The 18,807-nt window shown below is 38.4% G+C and overlaps 1 protein-coding gene across 1 annotated transcript; it reads left to right on the plus strand.

The window, feature by feature from the left end:
• The first annotated feature begins 5,313 nt into the window (after positions 1 to 5,313).
• Positions 5,314 to 13,213, plus strand: LUT2 (Lycopene beta/epsilon cyclase protein). The gene is made up of 11 exons (XM_008814731.6): positions 5,314 to 5,961; positions 7,236 to 7,407; positions 7,905 to 8,040; positions 8,113 to 8,223; positions 8,297 to 8,399; positions 9,166 to 9,309; positions 9,403 to 9,510; positions 10,040 to 10,136; positions 10,234 to 10,362; positions 12,282 to 12,414; positions 12,930 to 13,213. The coding sequence occupies exons 1-11, from the start codon at positions 5,647 to 5,649 to the stop codon at positions 13,093 to 13,095; spliced, it is 1,614 nt and encodes a 537-aa protein (XP_008812953.3). The 5' UTR covers positions 5,314 to 5,646; the 3' UTR covers positions 13,096 to 13,213.
• The last annotated feature ends 5,594 nt before the right edge of the window (positions 13,214 to 18,807 follow it).

Raw genomic sequence — 18,807 nt, forward strand, 5'->3', positions numbered from 1 at the left:
GCCTTCTGTATTATTTTCCAAATTTGTACCTTGCATATTTCCCTGATCCTTCTATATTATTTCTGTTAGCATATAGTTGAGTACACTAGCATACACAGCGTAGAAGCAGCAAAGGCCTTTAATAATCGGTCAAATTTGAGAACCATCGGACGGAGTTCGATTACCTAAGGTATTATTTTTCTAATGTAAATGGTGAGGGGTGGACTGTCGCCCCAATTTTATTGACGCGGTGTTTGTAGAGGATAAGGTCATAAAACTATGCCTGCACAAGAGATCACTAGGAATTATATTACATCGAGGACTCAGGCGAGCAAAGGACTTGAAGTGCAAGATGATTGAGCAGAAACAACGTTGATAGAAGAAGTTTTGTGAAGGAAATCACTGCTGTTGTGCTTTTTCCATAGCTGACAAAGCACAAAGAAAACTGTTTGATCCCAAACCTTTTTTTTGGAGTGTTTCTTGGTTTGATTAGCGAATGGTATATACCTTACACTATATGCACCATATAGCAGTGCATACAGATAATCACAGCAGCTCGTTTCTGACTTTTTGTAGAGATGCATCGAAACGAGCGCTTGATGATTTGCGCTCATGGAATCGAGCAGCTGTAATTGGCTGTGCATGTTGCATGCAGTGTAGGGTATAATTTTCCATGGTACACCTCGAGTTGAGGGTAACATTTCTTTTTTCCTATAAACTGGTAGTGGATTCACAACTTGGAACTCTGGGCTTGGATCGTTCTTAATTATGTAAACCACCAATAAATCACGTTATGGAAGTCTGCTTGGCAATGAATACTCACGATGATTGGATCATTGGTGCGTGTTACAGGCTTTGATAATCTGCACTTGCTACTTGAGAAACTGCCTGCCATGCATCAACGAGGGTAAATCAAACAGACCGGCGGTGCACTGGAAGACTGCCTGCTGTCTCCAGTATACTCGTTAGAACTAAAAGAAAATACCCACCCACGATATACATCTCACGTAATATATCTGTAGGAAAAGAACAACACCAACACTCGCACCAAAATACAGGGAGTTGGTGGTGGCTGACAGACAGAGAAGTGAGCACAAATAGCTTCGAGCATGGACTCTCCCCCCATGCAAGAAAACACCATATGTGCTCACTCTCTTCTGTCAGCCTTCATTCCCACACACCACAAACCTTTCTATGATCTCCAAGGATATGACTTGATCGAAAAGAGGAGAGGAGGGTTGGAGGGGGAGAGAGAGAGAGAGAGAGGATTTGTGTGTGGAGTAGAAAGGCAAGGTTTGCAGAGATTATATAAGAGGAGTCAGGCAGTGTGTTGTTGCATTTCAATTGAATGGAATAAATAATTAAGCAGCTACACCCATTTGGTCTCCCCTCCATATAAAATAATCATCTTCCATTTATTCCCATCCTCCCACATATACCACTTTCCAATGCGTATTGTAATTCTAAATCCGAAACTACTGCCCACCTCTCCCGTCGCCAATCATCACCCATGCATTCATTCTCCTCCTAACCCCTCCCCCGCTCTCTCATATATATCATTGTATCATGCAAGGGAGGATTGCCTTGAAAACGACCTCCACTGCGTTTGTTATGTAGATGTTGTTTCATCGGTGTGCTACTTTCTATCGAGTATCATGGCATTTTGTATGTTGAATTATTTGGAGGGAAGAGAAGGTGATAAAAAGAATTGGGGTAAGGGAACTTAAAAGAAGAGAAGGTTCTCTAACTTATGACGTGCTTAAATCTACTGTGGCGCAAAAGTGGATTAAAGGATATATCTCCTTTACATTAAATAATACTCCGGAAAGCAAAGAGGAAATTCTTTGGAAAATAAAATATACACAAGAAGGAATAACCGTAAGAGCGAAGAACATTACTTCTTATGTAATCATGATGCTTTCTTTCTTTTTCATTTTCATCTCTCCTTTAACCTGGAACATTCCCTCCTTCTCCTCCCGTCCGCAGCCCCGCCGGGGGTGGAAGTTTGGCCGAGGAGCAGGTATTTAGTAGTTTATGCTCTTGGTTGAAATGATGGGGAAAAGCACCTTCTTTTTCTCGACGACTCGGGGGATTTTTATACGTAAAAGTTTCCTAACTTGGCTACTAATTCTTCTGGAAAAGTGCGAGAATTTTACCCTTTTCGGAGTGGCATGCCGCAAGGAGAGTGGCTTGGTCAGAGATTCGATTCTGTGTTGGGAATTAAAAATGGTAGTCAAAGCATGCTGAAAACTAGGAAAATCTTTGATTCTCTTGTCATTATATGGGTCCATCATGGCTGCAACCTTAGGCCCTTCATTAGCTTTTTATCTATAGCTTAAATATAAATTTATAAAAAAAGACTTTTTATTTATGTTAAAATACAAAGTCTTCTTTTCTTACGTTCATTTTTGTGACACTCAAAACCAAAGACGTACAACACACTGGCCATGTTCATTTGAATGTTTTCTCCGCTATGAATTTCAAAGTCAATATATTACTTCCAATAATCCAAGGGTTTTTTTGTTCCACCAGCAGGTTGGTAGATATTGTTTCGTACTTGGACACCCTTTTTTTTTTGAAAAAATATATAACAATAATTAAAATTTAATTAATTTGTCAGAGTTTGTTCACATAAGCTTAGCCATAATGCATAAATAAGTAATATTATTTCTGTATAAATCTATAATTAGTTCACTTATAGATCTCCTTAGGAGTGCAAATGGGTCGGGTTAGACCGGGTCATGAATGATCCTGACCTAATTCGGATCCTTATTCAGGTTCTAATATTAGTCCCAGATCTAACTCAGTAAAAAGATTGGGTAGGGTCGAATCAGATCCATGGCTACAATTTTTGACTCAACAGGCCACTCGGGTTGGGTCCATGTATAATCCGGTTCCAATCCAAAAAGTTTGGGTCCAGGACGGGTCCGAATCCGATCAGGTTCAAGTCCGGGTTGAGTCATGCTATAATTTATAATAAAGAAACATAATTCATTTCTTCGAGGTTAGACTTTTTATCTGAAATTTCTCTTTGCCAAGCTTAGTCTACCGTAAGCAATTCAAAGAAATCTAAAAGTTTATAATCTTTACATTTTTGTAATGATGCGGAAAAACTGGACACTTATTACACATCTCTTTATAGCCTGCAACTCATGTTTTCCATGAGACAACAGATTTTTTTCTACAACCCAAGTGCAGATATGGAAAAACTACACCCTTGTCACACATTTCTTCGTAGGGCTACAACTCATATGCAGATGCGAAAAAATTGGGACTTTTTAATATAGAGGATAGATATTAATGTAACTTTGTCTCTGCCTTCTTTTCCTCAAAGCCACTTGATAATAAAGATTTTTCGGTGGTTGTCGATGTCCCAATTTAAAACAAGATATCGAAACCCTACCTTTTCTCCATACATATTTCCCACAAGGAAGACTCTTGTAACTCTCTTTGTTTAATTCATAGGTATGCTTAATGCCCATCTTTGTATTTAATTATCAATTGCAAGGCACATATGATGCGTACAGGGGAAAATTTTGGACGGCCGTTGTGTCTCTTGGGAGGTCACGAAAGGCTTGAAAGGCCTCTCCCATCAAACTTCATTTATTTTGTCATCAACACAAGAAGTCAGCCTACACATGAAGGGCTTCAATGATGAACAAAAACCATATGGGATGCCCCAGGAAAAAAAAAAAAAGAGCGAGAGAGGCTTCTTATTTTACCATTTTTTGTTAGTCCACATTTTAAAGCAAAAACCCAAAAGCCAAGAATTTCTCGAGTCGTCGATCTCATGATTAAGAAAAAACGAAAACAAAATCAGTCTTCTTTTTTTCTCATCAAGGCTTTCCATCCATTATTTTTTCGTCATCAATATACCGTAATATATATATATATATATATATATATATATATATATATATATATATATATATATATATATATATGTATGTATGTATGTATGTATGTATGTATGTAAATGGTACAATAGTGGCTCACACGTAAGGTTGCAAATAGGTCGGATTGACCTGTGACCCGACTCGTTTTAGAGGACCCGTGGGTACGGGTCGAGTTCTAAAATTGGACCTGTTTTATTTTTCGGGTCGGATCTGGGTTTACCGAATCTCGACCCGACTTGATCCTTTTTTTTTGGATCAATTTTGAATCGTTTATCCATCGACCCGTTCCGATCCGATCCGACCCGAACCCAATGTTTAAGGACCTAATGTTTTTGATGACAGATACCAAGAAAGTTAGAATAAAGTTGCACATGACAATAGGCATCCTCTGAGTCATGCACTATAGCAAAACAGCTTCCGGCCAATGCCAGAGCACAATTGATGGATTCTCGGCAGCAGCATTCCAAGATCCTGGTCTGAACCATTCTTGGCATTTCTATATCCAAGCAGTCAACCTGGCTGTATATCATGAGAGCACTAGGAAAAGTATCATATAAAATTTTCCCTGCAGTATAAATGAAAAACGAAAGCCTTATATTTCCGATGTTACACTTACTGCTCTGCAAATTTTTTTTTAACAAATTCTGTAACTTCGGCCCATTAGCTACCATGTCCTTTACGTCAACTGTTGTCTTTCGCTTCAACCTTCCTTATCATATCGAGTATTCCTTGCAGACAGGCCAAAAAAAAAAATCACGTAATGTTGGATAGAATGCAGAAATTAGACTCGGACCTAATCCAGATCCGAGCCGATTCGGATCCGAATTTTTTTGGTTGGATCTGAATTACACATAAACTCGATCCGACCCGAATGACCCGATGGGTAAAAAATTATAGCTGCAGATCCAACCCGACTCGATCTTCATTTAGGTTGGATCTGGATCTAAAATTAAGATCCAAACAAGAAACCGATCCGACCCAGTTACATTCCTACTTATATGTAACGGGTGTGAATGCGGCCAATAAAATCAGAAAACAGTAACTTACTAAAAAAATAATAAGCAAATATAATATATGCAGTATGTACCATTAAGTAAATAATATATATATATATATATATATATATATATATATATATATATATATATTCACAAGAAAAAGAGGATACGGCATGTGCAATGTTTTTACTATTTTTTAATCATAAAACTGATGACTTTATTAGTAGATTTTTTTTTGATTTTTTGAATTTCTGCTTTACCTTACCAAAAAAAAAATTCTGCTCTAAAATAAATATTATAAAATATTATAAAATAGAAAGCTTATCCAATATTTTTTTCTTCCACGGCGGCCCATGCGATTTTTTATTGTTCTTGAGAGGCCCCTCGTACAAGAATCCTCCAGTGCTTCCCCTTACAAATAGGGGGCCGTTTCGAAGAAAGGGTGCCGCTGCGTTTGCCGTGACGTAACCAGTCGCCACGAGGCACACCATATCCAAGACCCGGGCTTTTAGGACGATCGTATCCAACCCCTTCCTGCCACGTGGATCCTCTGCGGATTGCGTCAACAGTTCATCTCTTCGCACCGGTGACCCTTCGCCTCTCCTCCCACGCTCTTCTCGCCTTCTTCCCCCACCCCCCCCACCTAAAACCCTAGTAATCTCTTCGTCCATCTCTCTTTCACTCTACATATATATATATAGAAGCTCTCGACACGAATCCTAGAAGCGGAGAGCCGCTCTCTTGGCTTCATTCGTGTCCGAAGAGGAGCAAGAATGGGGTGCCTCGGCGGCGCGAATTACGCGGCGCTTTCGGTCTCCTTCCACGACTGGAGGTACCGGCGGAGGTGGGTGGTGGTGGGGACGCAGCTCCTCCACCAGAGGCGGAGGCCTTCTGGGCTCGTTAGGCGTCTCCGGGTGAGGGGCGACGGAGAAGGGAGGGAGAGCTGTACGGTGACGGCGGCGACAGTGGTGGGGGAGGAGGAGTTCGCCGACGAGGAGGATTTCATAAAGGCTGGAGGCAGCGAGCTGTTCTACGTCAGAATGCAGGGAAGTAAGCCCATGGAGAGGCAGTGCAAGATCACCGACAAGGTCTTTTTCCTTCTCCTCTCGGCACTGTGGTGATTTCCTTCTTGTTTTGCACCCTTTATTTCTCGAGCTTTTCTTGGTCTTTTTTATGATTTCTTTTCTTCAAGAACTGGTTTTGGAGTTTGTATTGCTCTGCTTTCTTGAAGGGGATGCAGTTCTTGAACCCTTTTGGAGAACTTTTGTTTCATGCTGATAACGACGTCCGGATAAATGCTGACCCATTAGTTGAATGAGCCAAACCGATAAATTTCTGATAAAACCAACTATTTACCAGAAGAAATTTTGTGATAACTTTTAGCCCTTAAGTGCTGGGAATTCAAGAATTGGATCTCTTGTCAGTTTTTGATTCAGTTATTTCAGTGATCTTCTTCCCACTCTCCAAGAATTGGCCTTGGAGCCCTGTTTTCTCTCAGAGGATGCAAAGCGCAGGGCGTGAATCCTACTTATGCATAGTGCTGATAAAAATGTTTCAGTGAATGCTGACACTAGCCGTTAGAGGCGTATTCATATTTTATCTATAATTTGGACGATTTTGTTAATCATGAAGAATCTTGCGATGAACGTTCAAGAATTGGAGTTTGGATTGATCACATAATAGATAAATTGATGTTGTCTCAACATTTTCACTTAGGTGCATTCTAGGGATAACTTTGTGCATTCCCTATTAAAATTGTAGTCCATGGGCATGGTCCTGTCAATAACATCATAAGATTCAATTAGTTGTAGAAATTGGCAACTTCAGGTTGAACTTTCTTGGAGATACGTTGGTTGAATACTGCAATGGACCCCAGCCACACTCTCTTATAAAATATGATCAGCAGACTTTAGTTGTCCTATCTTTATAAAATATACTTGAAATCCATGATCCGATCATGTCAACAGTGCATGAAGCATGCCTGGAATATCTTCTGCCCTCTTCTCATGGTTTAAGATTCTGTGATCTGAGTCACTGAACCCACTGGTGATGTCCAAGAAAGGACTTGCAACACTGTCTACTTGTGGGGATGTGAAACTAAAGGATCGCATACTGTGTTCTGTTGTAAAGGGAGCATTTCCTTCTCTATATGATATTGTAGTGATGAGCATTCCTGCCCATCACACAAGAAAGGAAAACATTTGAATGCTTTTTAATTGTCTCTTAGTTATTTTTTCCCCTCTTGATTAGTACTTCCAATATTCTCTTTCTTGCATTGCGCTTTAAATTTATTATCCATTTAATTTAAGTGTGAAATCTATAATCTAATCCCATGGTAAGTTTTAACTCATTCTTCCTGCAGTTGTCACCTATATCGGCGGGAGATTCTATACTAGATTTAATAGTGATTGGTTGTGGTCCAGCTGGTCTTTCTCTGGCTGCAGAATCCGCTAAGAAAGGACTGAAAGTTGGTCTTATAGGGCCTGACCTTCCTTTTACAAATAACTATGGTGTATGGGAGGACGAGTTTAAAGGTAACTACTTGATCCATGGTGGAGTTATGTATTCACTTTGATTAAATTTCCATTTTCTGTTTGAGAGGATTAGGGACTGGTCTGGTAGCAGCTTATGCTTTGGCAAACTTTTTCCTAGAAATACTGCTAAAAGGTTTTTGCTTTTGTGATATTATTAACTTTCACAGCACAGTTGTGTTCCTGTCTGCATAATTTATGCAAGCTGAGACACAATGTTTGTTAAGAAAGTCAATCATGCTTATGATTGTAGATAAAAACACGTCAAGAATATATATAGTTTTTGTTAGAGATTGTTTAGCATTCTTGTCCGACTTTTTTTAAGTTTGTTCCCATGAACAATTAGTTCATAAAGCTAACTAATACAGATGGGATAAGGTTTTTGGTTTATGATCATGCATATCAACTAATGATGTCTATTTACATCTTTCGACCACAATTGAAATTCTCCTATATACTTCATCTTCATAAATTGAGGTGCTAACAGTTTATTCTTTTAGATCTTGGGTTACAAAGCTGTATAGAGCATGTTTGGCGGGATACAATTGTATATCTTGATAGTGATGATCCAATTTTAATTGGTCGTGCATATGGGAGAGTTAGTCGGCATTTGTTGCATGAAGAATTGTTGAGAAGGTAAGCATATGTTCCTTTGTCTTCAATTAGATAACCGTTTTGCGGAAAATAAGATCTGTATAATACCTTCAGGTGCTATGATTCTGGTGTCACATACCTCAATTCAAAAGTGGAAAAGATCATCGAAGCAAGTGATGGGTGTAGCTTAGTTGCATGTGAAAGAGATCTAATGATTCCTTGCAGGTACAGTTAAAAAAAAAAAAAAGAGTAAGCATTAGCATCTTATGTTATAAATGTCTAAGTTCTAGAGGTACAGGCTTGCCATCGTTGCTTCTGGAGCAGCATCTGGAAAACTTCTCCAGTACGAGGTAGGAGGTCCTAGTATTTCTGTGCAGACAGCATATGGAATGGAAGTTGAGGTAGGAAATACCTGTGCAAATTTATTTAATATGCAAATTTATTATGCTGCCCATGCGGCAGTTAATTAGATCTTTTGCATATTTATTTTCTCTTCTCAAACTCTATAACCATTTTATTTGTCTTCCTTGAGAGTCTAGACTATGTTTTCCTTTTTCTTTAATTAGGAGATTCTGTTTAGTTATGCTTGAGAGTAAAAAGTCATGCTGTTATCCTGACACTAAAGGAACTTCTTATCTTTTATATTTTGTTTTGAATACAGATGAACCAGATTTTTAAAAGTAATCCCTTTCTTTGACATATAAATTATAGATTAGAGGCTAATAGCAGAATATGAGGAAGACTCAAAAATTAAAATTTGTGCAGGTATCCGTACCTTGCTGAATTAGGGCAATTTATTGAGGTGTTGCATGTAATTCTGGATATTATCCTAACTGATCCAACTTTCCTAATCATTTATTCTTCTAACCTTTGATCTTTAAGTGTTCGATAAATTAGTGCTTATCATATCTTTTCTGAAGTGTTAATAACGAACCATATTATGCCTCTCCTTTATTTTGGCAATGTAGCAGGAATCTACCATAAAATATACTATGCTAATATATAATATGCACTACAATAGCTTTTGAATAGTTCTCATGCCCCTTGAACACAAAACGATTTTTTCCCATTGTTTAATAATTTTTTCCACTTTATTGTACAGAACTCTAAGCCTTTTTATCTTTGCTTTTATCTGTAAGTACTTTCAGTATGATTCTTAAATTTCAGGTGGAAAACAATCCATATGATCCCAGCTTAATGGTTTTGATGGACTACAGAGATTACAAGAAAGAAAAGCAACAAATCCCTGAAGCAGAATATCCCACGTTTCTTTATGTCATGCCCATTTCATCTTCAAGAGTCTTTTTTGAGGTTTGTCTGCTATGTTGGTTAATGATTTTTTTTTGGTAAATTTTACTTTTTTTATTGTCATAGTGAAGATACTGATTGCTAACCTGATTACAGGAAACATGCCTAGCTTCAAAAGATGCCATGCCCTTTGATCTTCTTAAGAAAAAACTGATGTCTCGCTTGGAAGCTATGGGTGTTCGAGTATTGAAAGTCTATGAAGAGGTAAGCTACTTTGAGCAGCTGTATGAAGCCTCTTAAAATGGCTAGAACTGAAGTTTTATGTTATTTTCATGTTCCATTTGTAGCCTTTCAAATAAGAATATTAGAATACTTTACAGGTTTCTGCTTAACAATTATGAAAGGAAAGAATTAAAGAAAATCTTGAAAGACAGCCTGCTTAGAAACTATTCAAAATTGAGGACATTGAAGCCAAAAAAAAAAGTTGCAGTGACCATATTAATGATCTAATGCGATAAAGGTTGACTATTAACCTTATATATTTCTCGTATTTGTATTTCCTATGCTTCTCATGTCTTTATCATGTGACTTCTAGCTATTGGTGTAACTGTTGTATATTATTCAATACCTTTTTTTGTATTGAAATATCGATATAGATACATGGAAAACAATTATTTTTTAAAAAAATTGTTTGCCTATCTCATATGGGATTTATTTACAGCATTTTTTATTTTGTCTACAACATTAGGACTTCATATTTTTTTAAGATTTTATATTTTGATTTCTTCCAAAGGAATGGTCCTATATTCCTGTTGGTGGATCCTTGCCAAACACTGAACAAAAAAACCTTGCATTTGGTGCTGCAGCTAGCATGGTGCATCCAGCTACAGGTAAGAACACCATGGTTCTTGCTTTTCTTTTTCTCAAGTTTTTTTTTTCTAAACGGACATAGATACACACTAATTGTAGATTATTTATAATAAACAGGATATTCGGTTGTGCGGTCCTTGTCAGAAGCTCCAGGTTTTGCTACTGTAATGGCAAATATTTTGAAGAAAGATATGTATTCCAGACAGAATATTCTGATTGGAAGTGCACAGAATCCCTCAATGCTAGGTAGCCCAATGTTTACATTTCACTGGAGACACTTAATGCACCTTTTTTCATAATTTTGTTCTTCAAAAGTGTTGAATAAAAATTCTCTCCTTTGATATTGTCTGAAAATTTTCTCTTTTGATATTATTGTTCTTTGATCAGAGTATCAGTTCAAAATGACAGCCCTTTTAGGGATTCTGCTAGACTTTCCTTTGTAGTTATTATTAGGATATACTATCTGTACTGTTCTAACTTCTAATGGCTTTTACAATGTCTATTGTTTAATGAAGACAATATAGTGCATCCATTATGGTTTTTAAGCTGGAACAGGATGGTATGATCGGCATTGTACCGTTCTGATATGAAACTGGCACTGGTACTGGTATCAAGAAGCCGAACCAAGCTGTATCAGTGTGTACCAGTCCTTATTAGTGCATACCAGCAGTACCGTATTGATTGTACTAGTTAGTGCCGATAGTTTTTCAACTTTTTGGAACCCATCAATTTCAGTATGTACGGTTGATACCAGCACTGTATGGGTATCATTCCACTGAAAAACAGCACAGGCTTTGTTTAGCGGTACTCAGAAACCTTGGCATACTTTGGAACATTGGGCCTTTGTTAACAATGGACAAAATCTAGGGTCTAGATGATGGGTTTGGAGGAAGTTGGAGGAAGCATGGTGTTTTCCCATTCTTGCTTCTAAACTGTCAAGTAGTGCATTCATGGGGACAAGGTCAAGAAATTGTCTCAGTTAACAATATCAGAATAAAGAAATACACTCAAGAGGTTCTCAAATGACTAGCTGGGAACCCACTGAAACTATATGGTCCACCACTTACGTAACTAGTTATGGTCCCTTATAGCAGCCTACTGAATGAAGCTATTTTTGTAAATAGACTAGTTTAAATCACAATCATGCCAGAAATTGCATCAATTATTTGGTAAGATATAATACCATCCAACTTTCATCTAAGAACAGAATATTTGGAAGAGAAGGATATTAACTGCAGCAAAAGCTTTTTCTTTCGTGAAATTGGTTTCTACTGGACATTCTCAAGGGTATTTTTGTGTGACAAATAAAGTCTTGGGATAATCGGAATTGGCATAGCCTGACGAACTGAAAATTTTTAAAAGATGAATGATTCACATTAGTTAATGTTTTGAACTACTTAATATTAGCTAGAACTAGCTTCTATGCTATGTAGAATAGAGTTTTCTGTATTCTGGGTTCTTAAATCCCCTACAATTCATGGTCAAGTATCTCTATAAAATATTAAGATAGAGCCTAGCAGTAATGTTCAGTGTTTTGTATTAAAGCTTGCAGAATGTGAGGTCAATCATTGTTCCATCTGCAGGTTCTATTTGCTCATAGCATTGATATTGATGTACATTAATATCTTAAAATATTATCTCAGGCTGCTTTTAAAATGATAGGAATGAATAATCTCATTACTTTGTATTCCCTAACAAGCGTTGAGGAATTTTTGTGGTCCGATTTACTGGACTTTCTTTTCTATTTGACATACGATCATTGAAAAATATTTAAGCTACTTGAGTATCTGACTGTGCTGGTGGAAGTGGAACATGCTATACCAGCAACACAAAAAAAAAAAATCTCTAAATAGGTTGTCCATGAGATATTCGGTTAACTTTATGAAAAATAGAAGCCATATCTCTATGAACACCATTCAGTTAAATTAGTAGGAATCTACGATATGTTACCTCCATAATTAGATCTCAAAATTTCTTGTCTGTGGAATACTCATTGGAATTTTCATGCTTTAAATGGATGTTTAGTTTTTTATGACTACTCATAAAAATATGCAGCATTGTTTTGGAAACAGTTGAACAAATTTAATCCCTCACTCGCACTGTTACTTGGGAAGCATAGTTTGTGACTGATTTTCTTCCTATTTTATGCAATCTTCCCATTTCAGCATGGAGAACTCTTTGGCCACTGGAAAGAAAACGCCAACGGTCATTCTTTCTCTTCGGGTTAGCACTGATATTACAGTTGGATATTGAAGGCATCAGAGACTTCTTCCAGACATTTTTCCGCTTACCTAATTGGTACATCTTCCTTTTTTACTTTCAGGCTTTTGGCATTCAATTCAATTTAGATGTAAAAAGTTCTGATATTTTGCGGCGGTTGGAGTTTTAAAGATATCTAACCTCCTTTTAATAGTTTCTGTGGTCGTATTTTGTGCCCTGTATAAAGTAGGTATTCTGTCGACCTCAGCCTACTGACAGGAGTTGCATGGCAAACATAGCTGCACAATGCTACTTTTAGAGAATCCATCTATTACAAAATAGGGGGAATTTGGTTTTCCAAGTGATACCATACAGTGCATACCATGGTTTTTGATGAGAAGTACATAATACATTCAGTAGTTTCTGATAGCAGTGCTAAATAGTTTACTGCAAAGATATATATTAAGGAATATATTTAGCAACAGGCCTTGTATATTTGGCAGTGCCACAAAGGAAAGGAAACTTTGTTCATTCTGGAAAATATTTAAACTTACATTAGTTCATATCAGTACTCGATTTTGTTGGTCTTCACCTGGAGTCTCTTTGTTATGCAGGATGTGGCAAGGGTTTCTTGGCTCCACACTTTCATCAGTGGAACTCATATGGTTTGCCTTCTACATGTTTGCAGTGGCACCTAGCAGCCTGAGGATGTGCCTTGTCAGACATCTCCTTTCTGACCCTACTGGGGCAACCATGGTAAAGACATATCTTGCTCTGTAAATTGCCTCCCATACTCCCTGCTGTAGCCCCAGGGGGGAATTTTCTTCTAGTACATATCATCCAAGTTCTGAAACATTCTTCCTTCTTCTAATAGTGGATACGGTCCTTGTAATGCTTCCGATTTTGTGCAGCCGTCTCCAATTTCAATTTCATGTTGGTAGCATCTATACCATACCATATGCAATGAAAATGGCTTAATCAGTTGCTGGGAAAAATGGTCCCAAAGTTTTTATAGAAAATCATAATAACATCAAGTAAATGACTAGAAAAAGAGAAAAAACATACATTTTGACATCTCCTCCCAAAACTTTAAAAAGTATAAATTAGTCTGTAAGAATTATTTTATGGGTTAATCATGCCCCAAACCCTAAACTTACTAGGGTTTTGCATTGCTATGCTAAACTTTAATTTAGCGCAATCAGATCATCGAACATGCTAAATTTAACATTCCAAACCCCGGCTTTGACCTTCGTTGGAGTTGGTCATACACTAGCACATGCTGTCAAAAAGATGCCAGTGTGGATAGAATTGGTTGAAATAGGACAATCTAATACAAAAAAAAAAAGGGAACGTAGAGGACTTGCTGGAGGGAAAGAAGAAGGGAAGGGATGCGGAGGAAGACTTGCCGGAGGGCGGTGGCGGACCAGTTGCGGGAGCTGCGGGGGATGGCACTACCAATAACTGCATTGAAACAGTGCACCATCTTGGTTGCTTTGAGCCAAGACCTGAAGGAAGTCGACCACTCGAATCGAACAGCCTTCTGACCATCGTAAACCAGAAATTATGGAGGCCAGTCCTGCCCCAAGCCAGACGAGAACACCACCTTGGATCACCTCCTCTTCGTGTACCAGAATTATGCAGACAGCTAACCCACTTCAGGGTTTGGATCACCCAAACTCCTACTTTTTGCTGATGCCGCAATAGCAGGCTAGCAGCTTCATGGACATAGAGACTTTGGGTCAGCTGCCACATTCATATGTAGTGAGACTGGGTGCAAATGAATGGTTCAATGAGTAATGCTTCTCGAGTTGACAGGCAAGATTTCTCTTGGAAAGTAGAGGCATCACGCACCCATGCCCCATGAATTGCATATGATTAGTCCTAGTTGATTGAATCATGTATCTTGAGTTGTAGATTGCCCAGATTTGAACCATTCAGTTTGGTAACAATTGCACAGGATGCTTGCATCTAACACTACTATCCTAAGTTGCATGTAAGCCATTGCCAGGACTGGTACGAGTAAAAATACTTCAATTTTTTGCGATATAATCTAATTTTTACAATCGATGGTTGAGCCCAAATCTGCAGGTGTGATGGCCAATAAACAGCAAACAGAATTTGCCGGACGCTGCTTTGTAATGCTATCAACGAGCGGAAGGGTTTGAGTTCTCATTAAGTGATCATAGAAAGCACAGGCAGCTAAATTTATAGGAGAATGTGAAAGATTGCAGAATAATTGTGATGAATAAGAGAAGGGATAAGCTATCAAGTAACTACCATTACGCGAAAAAGGAGTAAATATGTGCATCTGCAATTTGAGAGCACATCTTTGTATGCTGCTTTATGACACTAGATTTACTGAACAAGAGAGAGAAATTTGCAGATGCCACATTTGGCCCTGCAATACAAGTATTGATGTGTTGCTTCAACCCCTAAAATTGCCCACAAAAATAAATTAACTGCATATATGCAAGTCATGATGCCAAAGATGCTATCACTCGGAGGAACCCATTCGACTGCCAGAGAGCTTTTGACGATTTACTCTGAACCAGTCCAACACAAGTTTCCCTGGAGACAATATCCTACTGCATATATTCACCCACTAAGCATCAGCTTCTGACTTCTTGGCATGACCAAGGGCCTGCTTGAATATTCTTAGAATTGGGCTAAAAATCCTATAAAAATTGGGCTTGTTGCCCCTCCATATTGCATTTTCAAAAAACCGGTCCAAGCCTATCTCAGAGTCTAACCTTTGTGTTATAGGAAGAAAGGGAAACTTATAGAAATCTTTTTTTCCTTGGAGATTTGGATTGTGTGATATTTTGTTGATACACTTAAATGAACAGCCCAATTTACGAATCCTATTTGATTTTTAGCACAATACTATAGAAATATCCAAACAAGCTCTAAGATATATGGATATATAACATGAGGTGAAAAAAATAAAGGATCAGATATTCTAATGCCAAATTCCCTAATCCAGCAATGGAAACGGGAAATCAAAACGTCCAAGAAAATTGATAAAGAACAATTTTTTTTAAAAAAATAATACATCATTGTAGGATGAACTCATAATAAATCCTACAAACATCCTCTACCAGAAAAAAAGAAATATCCCTTTTTGTCAAACTCTGTACCAGGTTGTCGCATCAGCTCACAATCAAACATGCTCTGCCAAACTCCTTTTGTGGTTTAATTGAACAGATACACATGCTCAGCCGTGAGTACATAAACAGAGTGCGGGTGGGCCTCTCTCTCTCTCTCTCTCTCTCTCTCACACACACACACACACACATACACACATGCACGCGAAAAAAAGGTCTAAATTCTGCAGATGAAATAGAAACTAATTGAAAGACCTCTCATAAAGAGTTTTCTGCAATGGTCATATTATGCAAAAAATAAAAGGAAGCATGGTGAACAAGGTGGAGGAGCATCAAGACTTCAAATTAACTTTCATATGCAGCATGAAACTTCAACTAAAAGGGGTATAATAAAGAGAAACAACAAGACGAGGAAATCACAGCAATTAAGGGTGAGATCAACGGAAAAAAAGTGTGGCCCCAGAAACCAGAAAATCACATAGCATCAAAGAACGACCACAAAAGAACCGAAGTCCAAGAAACACTCTTTAACTCCTACAAGCAAGCACATCCAGCAAACAACCCACTGCAATAGAAGAAAAATATGACAATTGAACAGGGAGATAAAAAGATAGCAGAGAAGGTCCTTAACCAACAAGCCATATAGCACTATACACCAGAAAAGCCAGTTTACAAAAGAAGCAAAAGCCAGTTTACAAAAGAAGCAAAAGAAACAATCAGCACTTGCAAAAAATAAAATAAAAAACACAGCCAAAATGACCACCTACATTAATATTCTTTCCATTTCTAAATGAAATAGTTAAAAGAGTATCCCATGTCCTTCCAATGCAGATCTGCCACAGTTTTCCTTATTGATATTGTAAAAGAGAGAGATAGAGAGAAGCCTTTGCGCCTAAATATACGCAGAAGTCCTTGCACCTAAATATAATCAATTCTGTTGCCAAAGGCCATACAGTTGCTGAAAGGTCAGTCCAAAGAATTTTAACTCCACAGAAGACTAGAGGAAGCAACCATATGTGAAGTGAACCCAGTTAGGACTGGATCTGTTGAAGAATTATCCAGATGTAACTAGCAAATAATCAATAAATATTCGATTTTTTTTCCCGCAAAAACATAGCACATCAAACTATTTCCAAGATGAATGTCAGACTTTGTGTATCATCATCCTGCTCCTTCAAGCCTGTTACTATCATACATGGGTTTGGTTATAGAGCAGAACTTCAAGCCAAGAAGGCTCCATGCAGAGCTTTGCCTCGAGCAGAGCCTGGCCTTGAGGTCTTATGACCAGCTGTCAACCTGATGGCAACCCTCTTAACATACTTGTCTGCTGATCTATGGTGCTATGCAGCTTTTGATTTGGAGCCTGGCTTTTGCTGATCTATTTGCTACATGCCAAAATTTGCCTTGGTCAACAATTTGTTTTTGCAGTCTCTGAGGCAAATTTAGTCAGGAGAGGTGCTTGCAATGAGACCTATATGGTAAGTTGACTGGTGGGAAAACCTACTTTACACTTTAAGCTTATGCACCCAACAACCTTCCGAATCACTCTTAGACTCCTGAGGCAAATTTAGGCAGGAGAGGTGTTTGCAATGAGACCTATATGGTAAGTTGACTGGTAGGAAAACCTACTTTATACTGTAAGCTTATACAACCAACAACCTTCCAAATCACTCACTTTCAAAGAGTCCTGGAGAACAAATAGGATGATAATAGTTGATATAAAGAGCTCTGTTCACCCAAAAAGCATTAAGTCAAAGGGTCAGATGATGCAATCCCATAGAAAAATGTGTAGAATCCAACTAGTTCAATGTCTTGCCATGGTTTCCAGGTTTACCCACAAGTAACACTATGCCACATCTGAAAATCAGTACTCTTTAACAACCTGCTACAGGTCATTGTTCAATCAATGACCAAAGCAACATACTGAAGTCCAATGTTTACACATCTGCAAATACATACAGAACCTAGGACACTAGACCACAACCCTGGAGAGAAGCTACATATCACCAATCAAAGTAACACTCAAATTCCACTCCATAAGGCCTAGATTTTGAAAAGGAGCATCCCCCTACCAAATATCCCTAGAGACCAAAAAGCTCATTCAAACTCAAATTGGCAATATAAGCAATAGAAGTCTACTAATATAGCAACCTTTTCCTTCATCTCCACTAAAAAATCAATCAAAATAGGAATTCTAAAAATCTTAGCACCCCATACTTCCAAAGCCTTCAAAAGCATATAAATCACATAACCCTTACCATCTAGATTTAAATCTTCAAGAGGGAGATGTTAACGGAGAAAACGGACACCTGTAGTTTTGAATTCTATCTTCCCTCAATAGATATCATATATACTTCTAACAGAGTGTTCTGTCAACTGTCAATCACTTGGCCCAAAACGTGTTTCCTAGGTCTACAAACAGAAAGTGCCAAGCCAAGCAACCCTTTTCTATCATTGTCTCATCAAGGTCTGCCAGACCGGTATCGAGACTCACACTAGCAGGCAACCGGTTCGGTACAGTACGAGTCTGTACTATATTATGTCGGAGCAAACCAAAACAAGCAGAGGGAAGGGGAGAGGGAGAAGCAGTGAGAGGAAGAGAGCAAGAGAGGGAGGGAGAAGGAGAGAGGAAGGAGAGGGAGGGGAGAAAGGAGGGGAGAGAGGCTGAGGTGTCTGAACTAACCGGAGAGAGAGACCAAGGCTAAAGCATCCAACGACATAGAGGGCTTCGTGAGGGCTCAAAGCTGCTTCAAGCCGTCCGGATCTGGTGAGAGAAAGAGGCCAAGGCTTCGTGATGGGGACAAGGACAGAGACAAAGGCTTACCTTGGGCGTCACGAGGCAGAGACAGTGAAGAGGATAGACAAGAGGGACCTCGAAGGCTCTCAAAGCTATGGTTCATTAGTGGTGGAGAGGGGGGGGGGGGGAGGGGAGTTTGGTCTCACCCTTGCAACCTATCCATGTACCGACTGAATCCACCATCTCAAGCCCAAGCTTATCCCAAAAAGAAGTAACAATGACAATCCTCTGCACTGATTTTATCTCAAAAGAATGAAATACAAAAACAATAAATCCTTGTTATTCCAACTAATAGTATAAGCATCACAAAATCCTTGATAGCTACGTTAAAAAAAAAAAAAACAACACAGACACTTCAAAGAGCAGTTTAAAAAGAGTATGCACTTAGTTACAAATCCTCAATCCACCATATTACCATCTTTAATCTTGGAAGGGGAAAAAGCAACAAAGGGAGAAGCATCAAGGATAAAATAGATGTCTAGTGCATGAGAATCTCATCATGCAGGGTTTGGAGAGAGTCAGATGTATGCAGCTTTACCCCTACATGCAAAGAAATTATTTCCGTATTTCAAACCCACGACACTTAGGTCA

The sequence above is a fragment of the Phoenix dactylifera genome, chromosome 1 (assembly GCF_051530095.1).
Source record: "Phoenix dactylifera cultivar Ajwa chromosome 1, Ajwa_hap1_PhDact_Kaust_v1.1, whole genome shotgun sequence".
NCBI classification, from domain to species: Eukaryota; Viridiplantae; Streptophyta; class Magnoliopsida; order Arecales; family Arecaceae; genus Phoenix; species Phoenix dactylifera.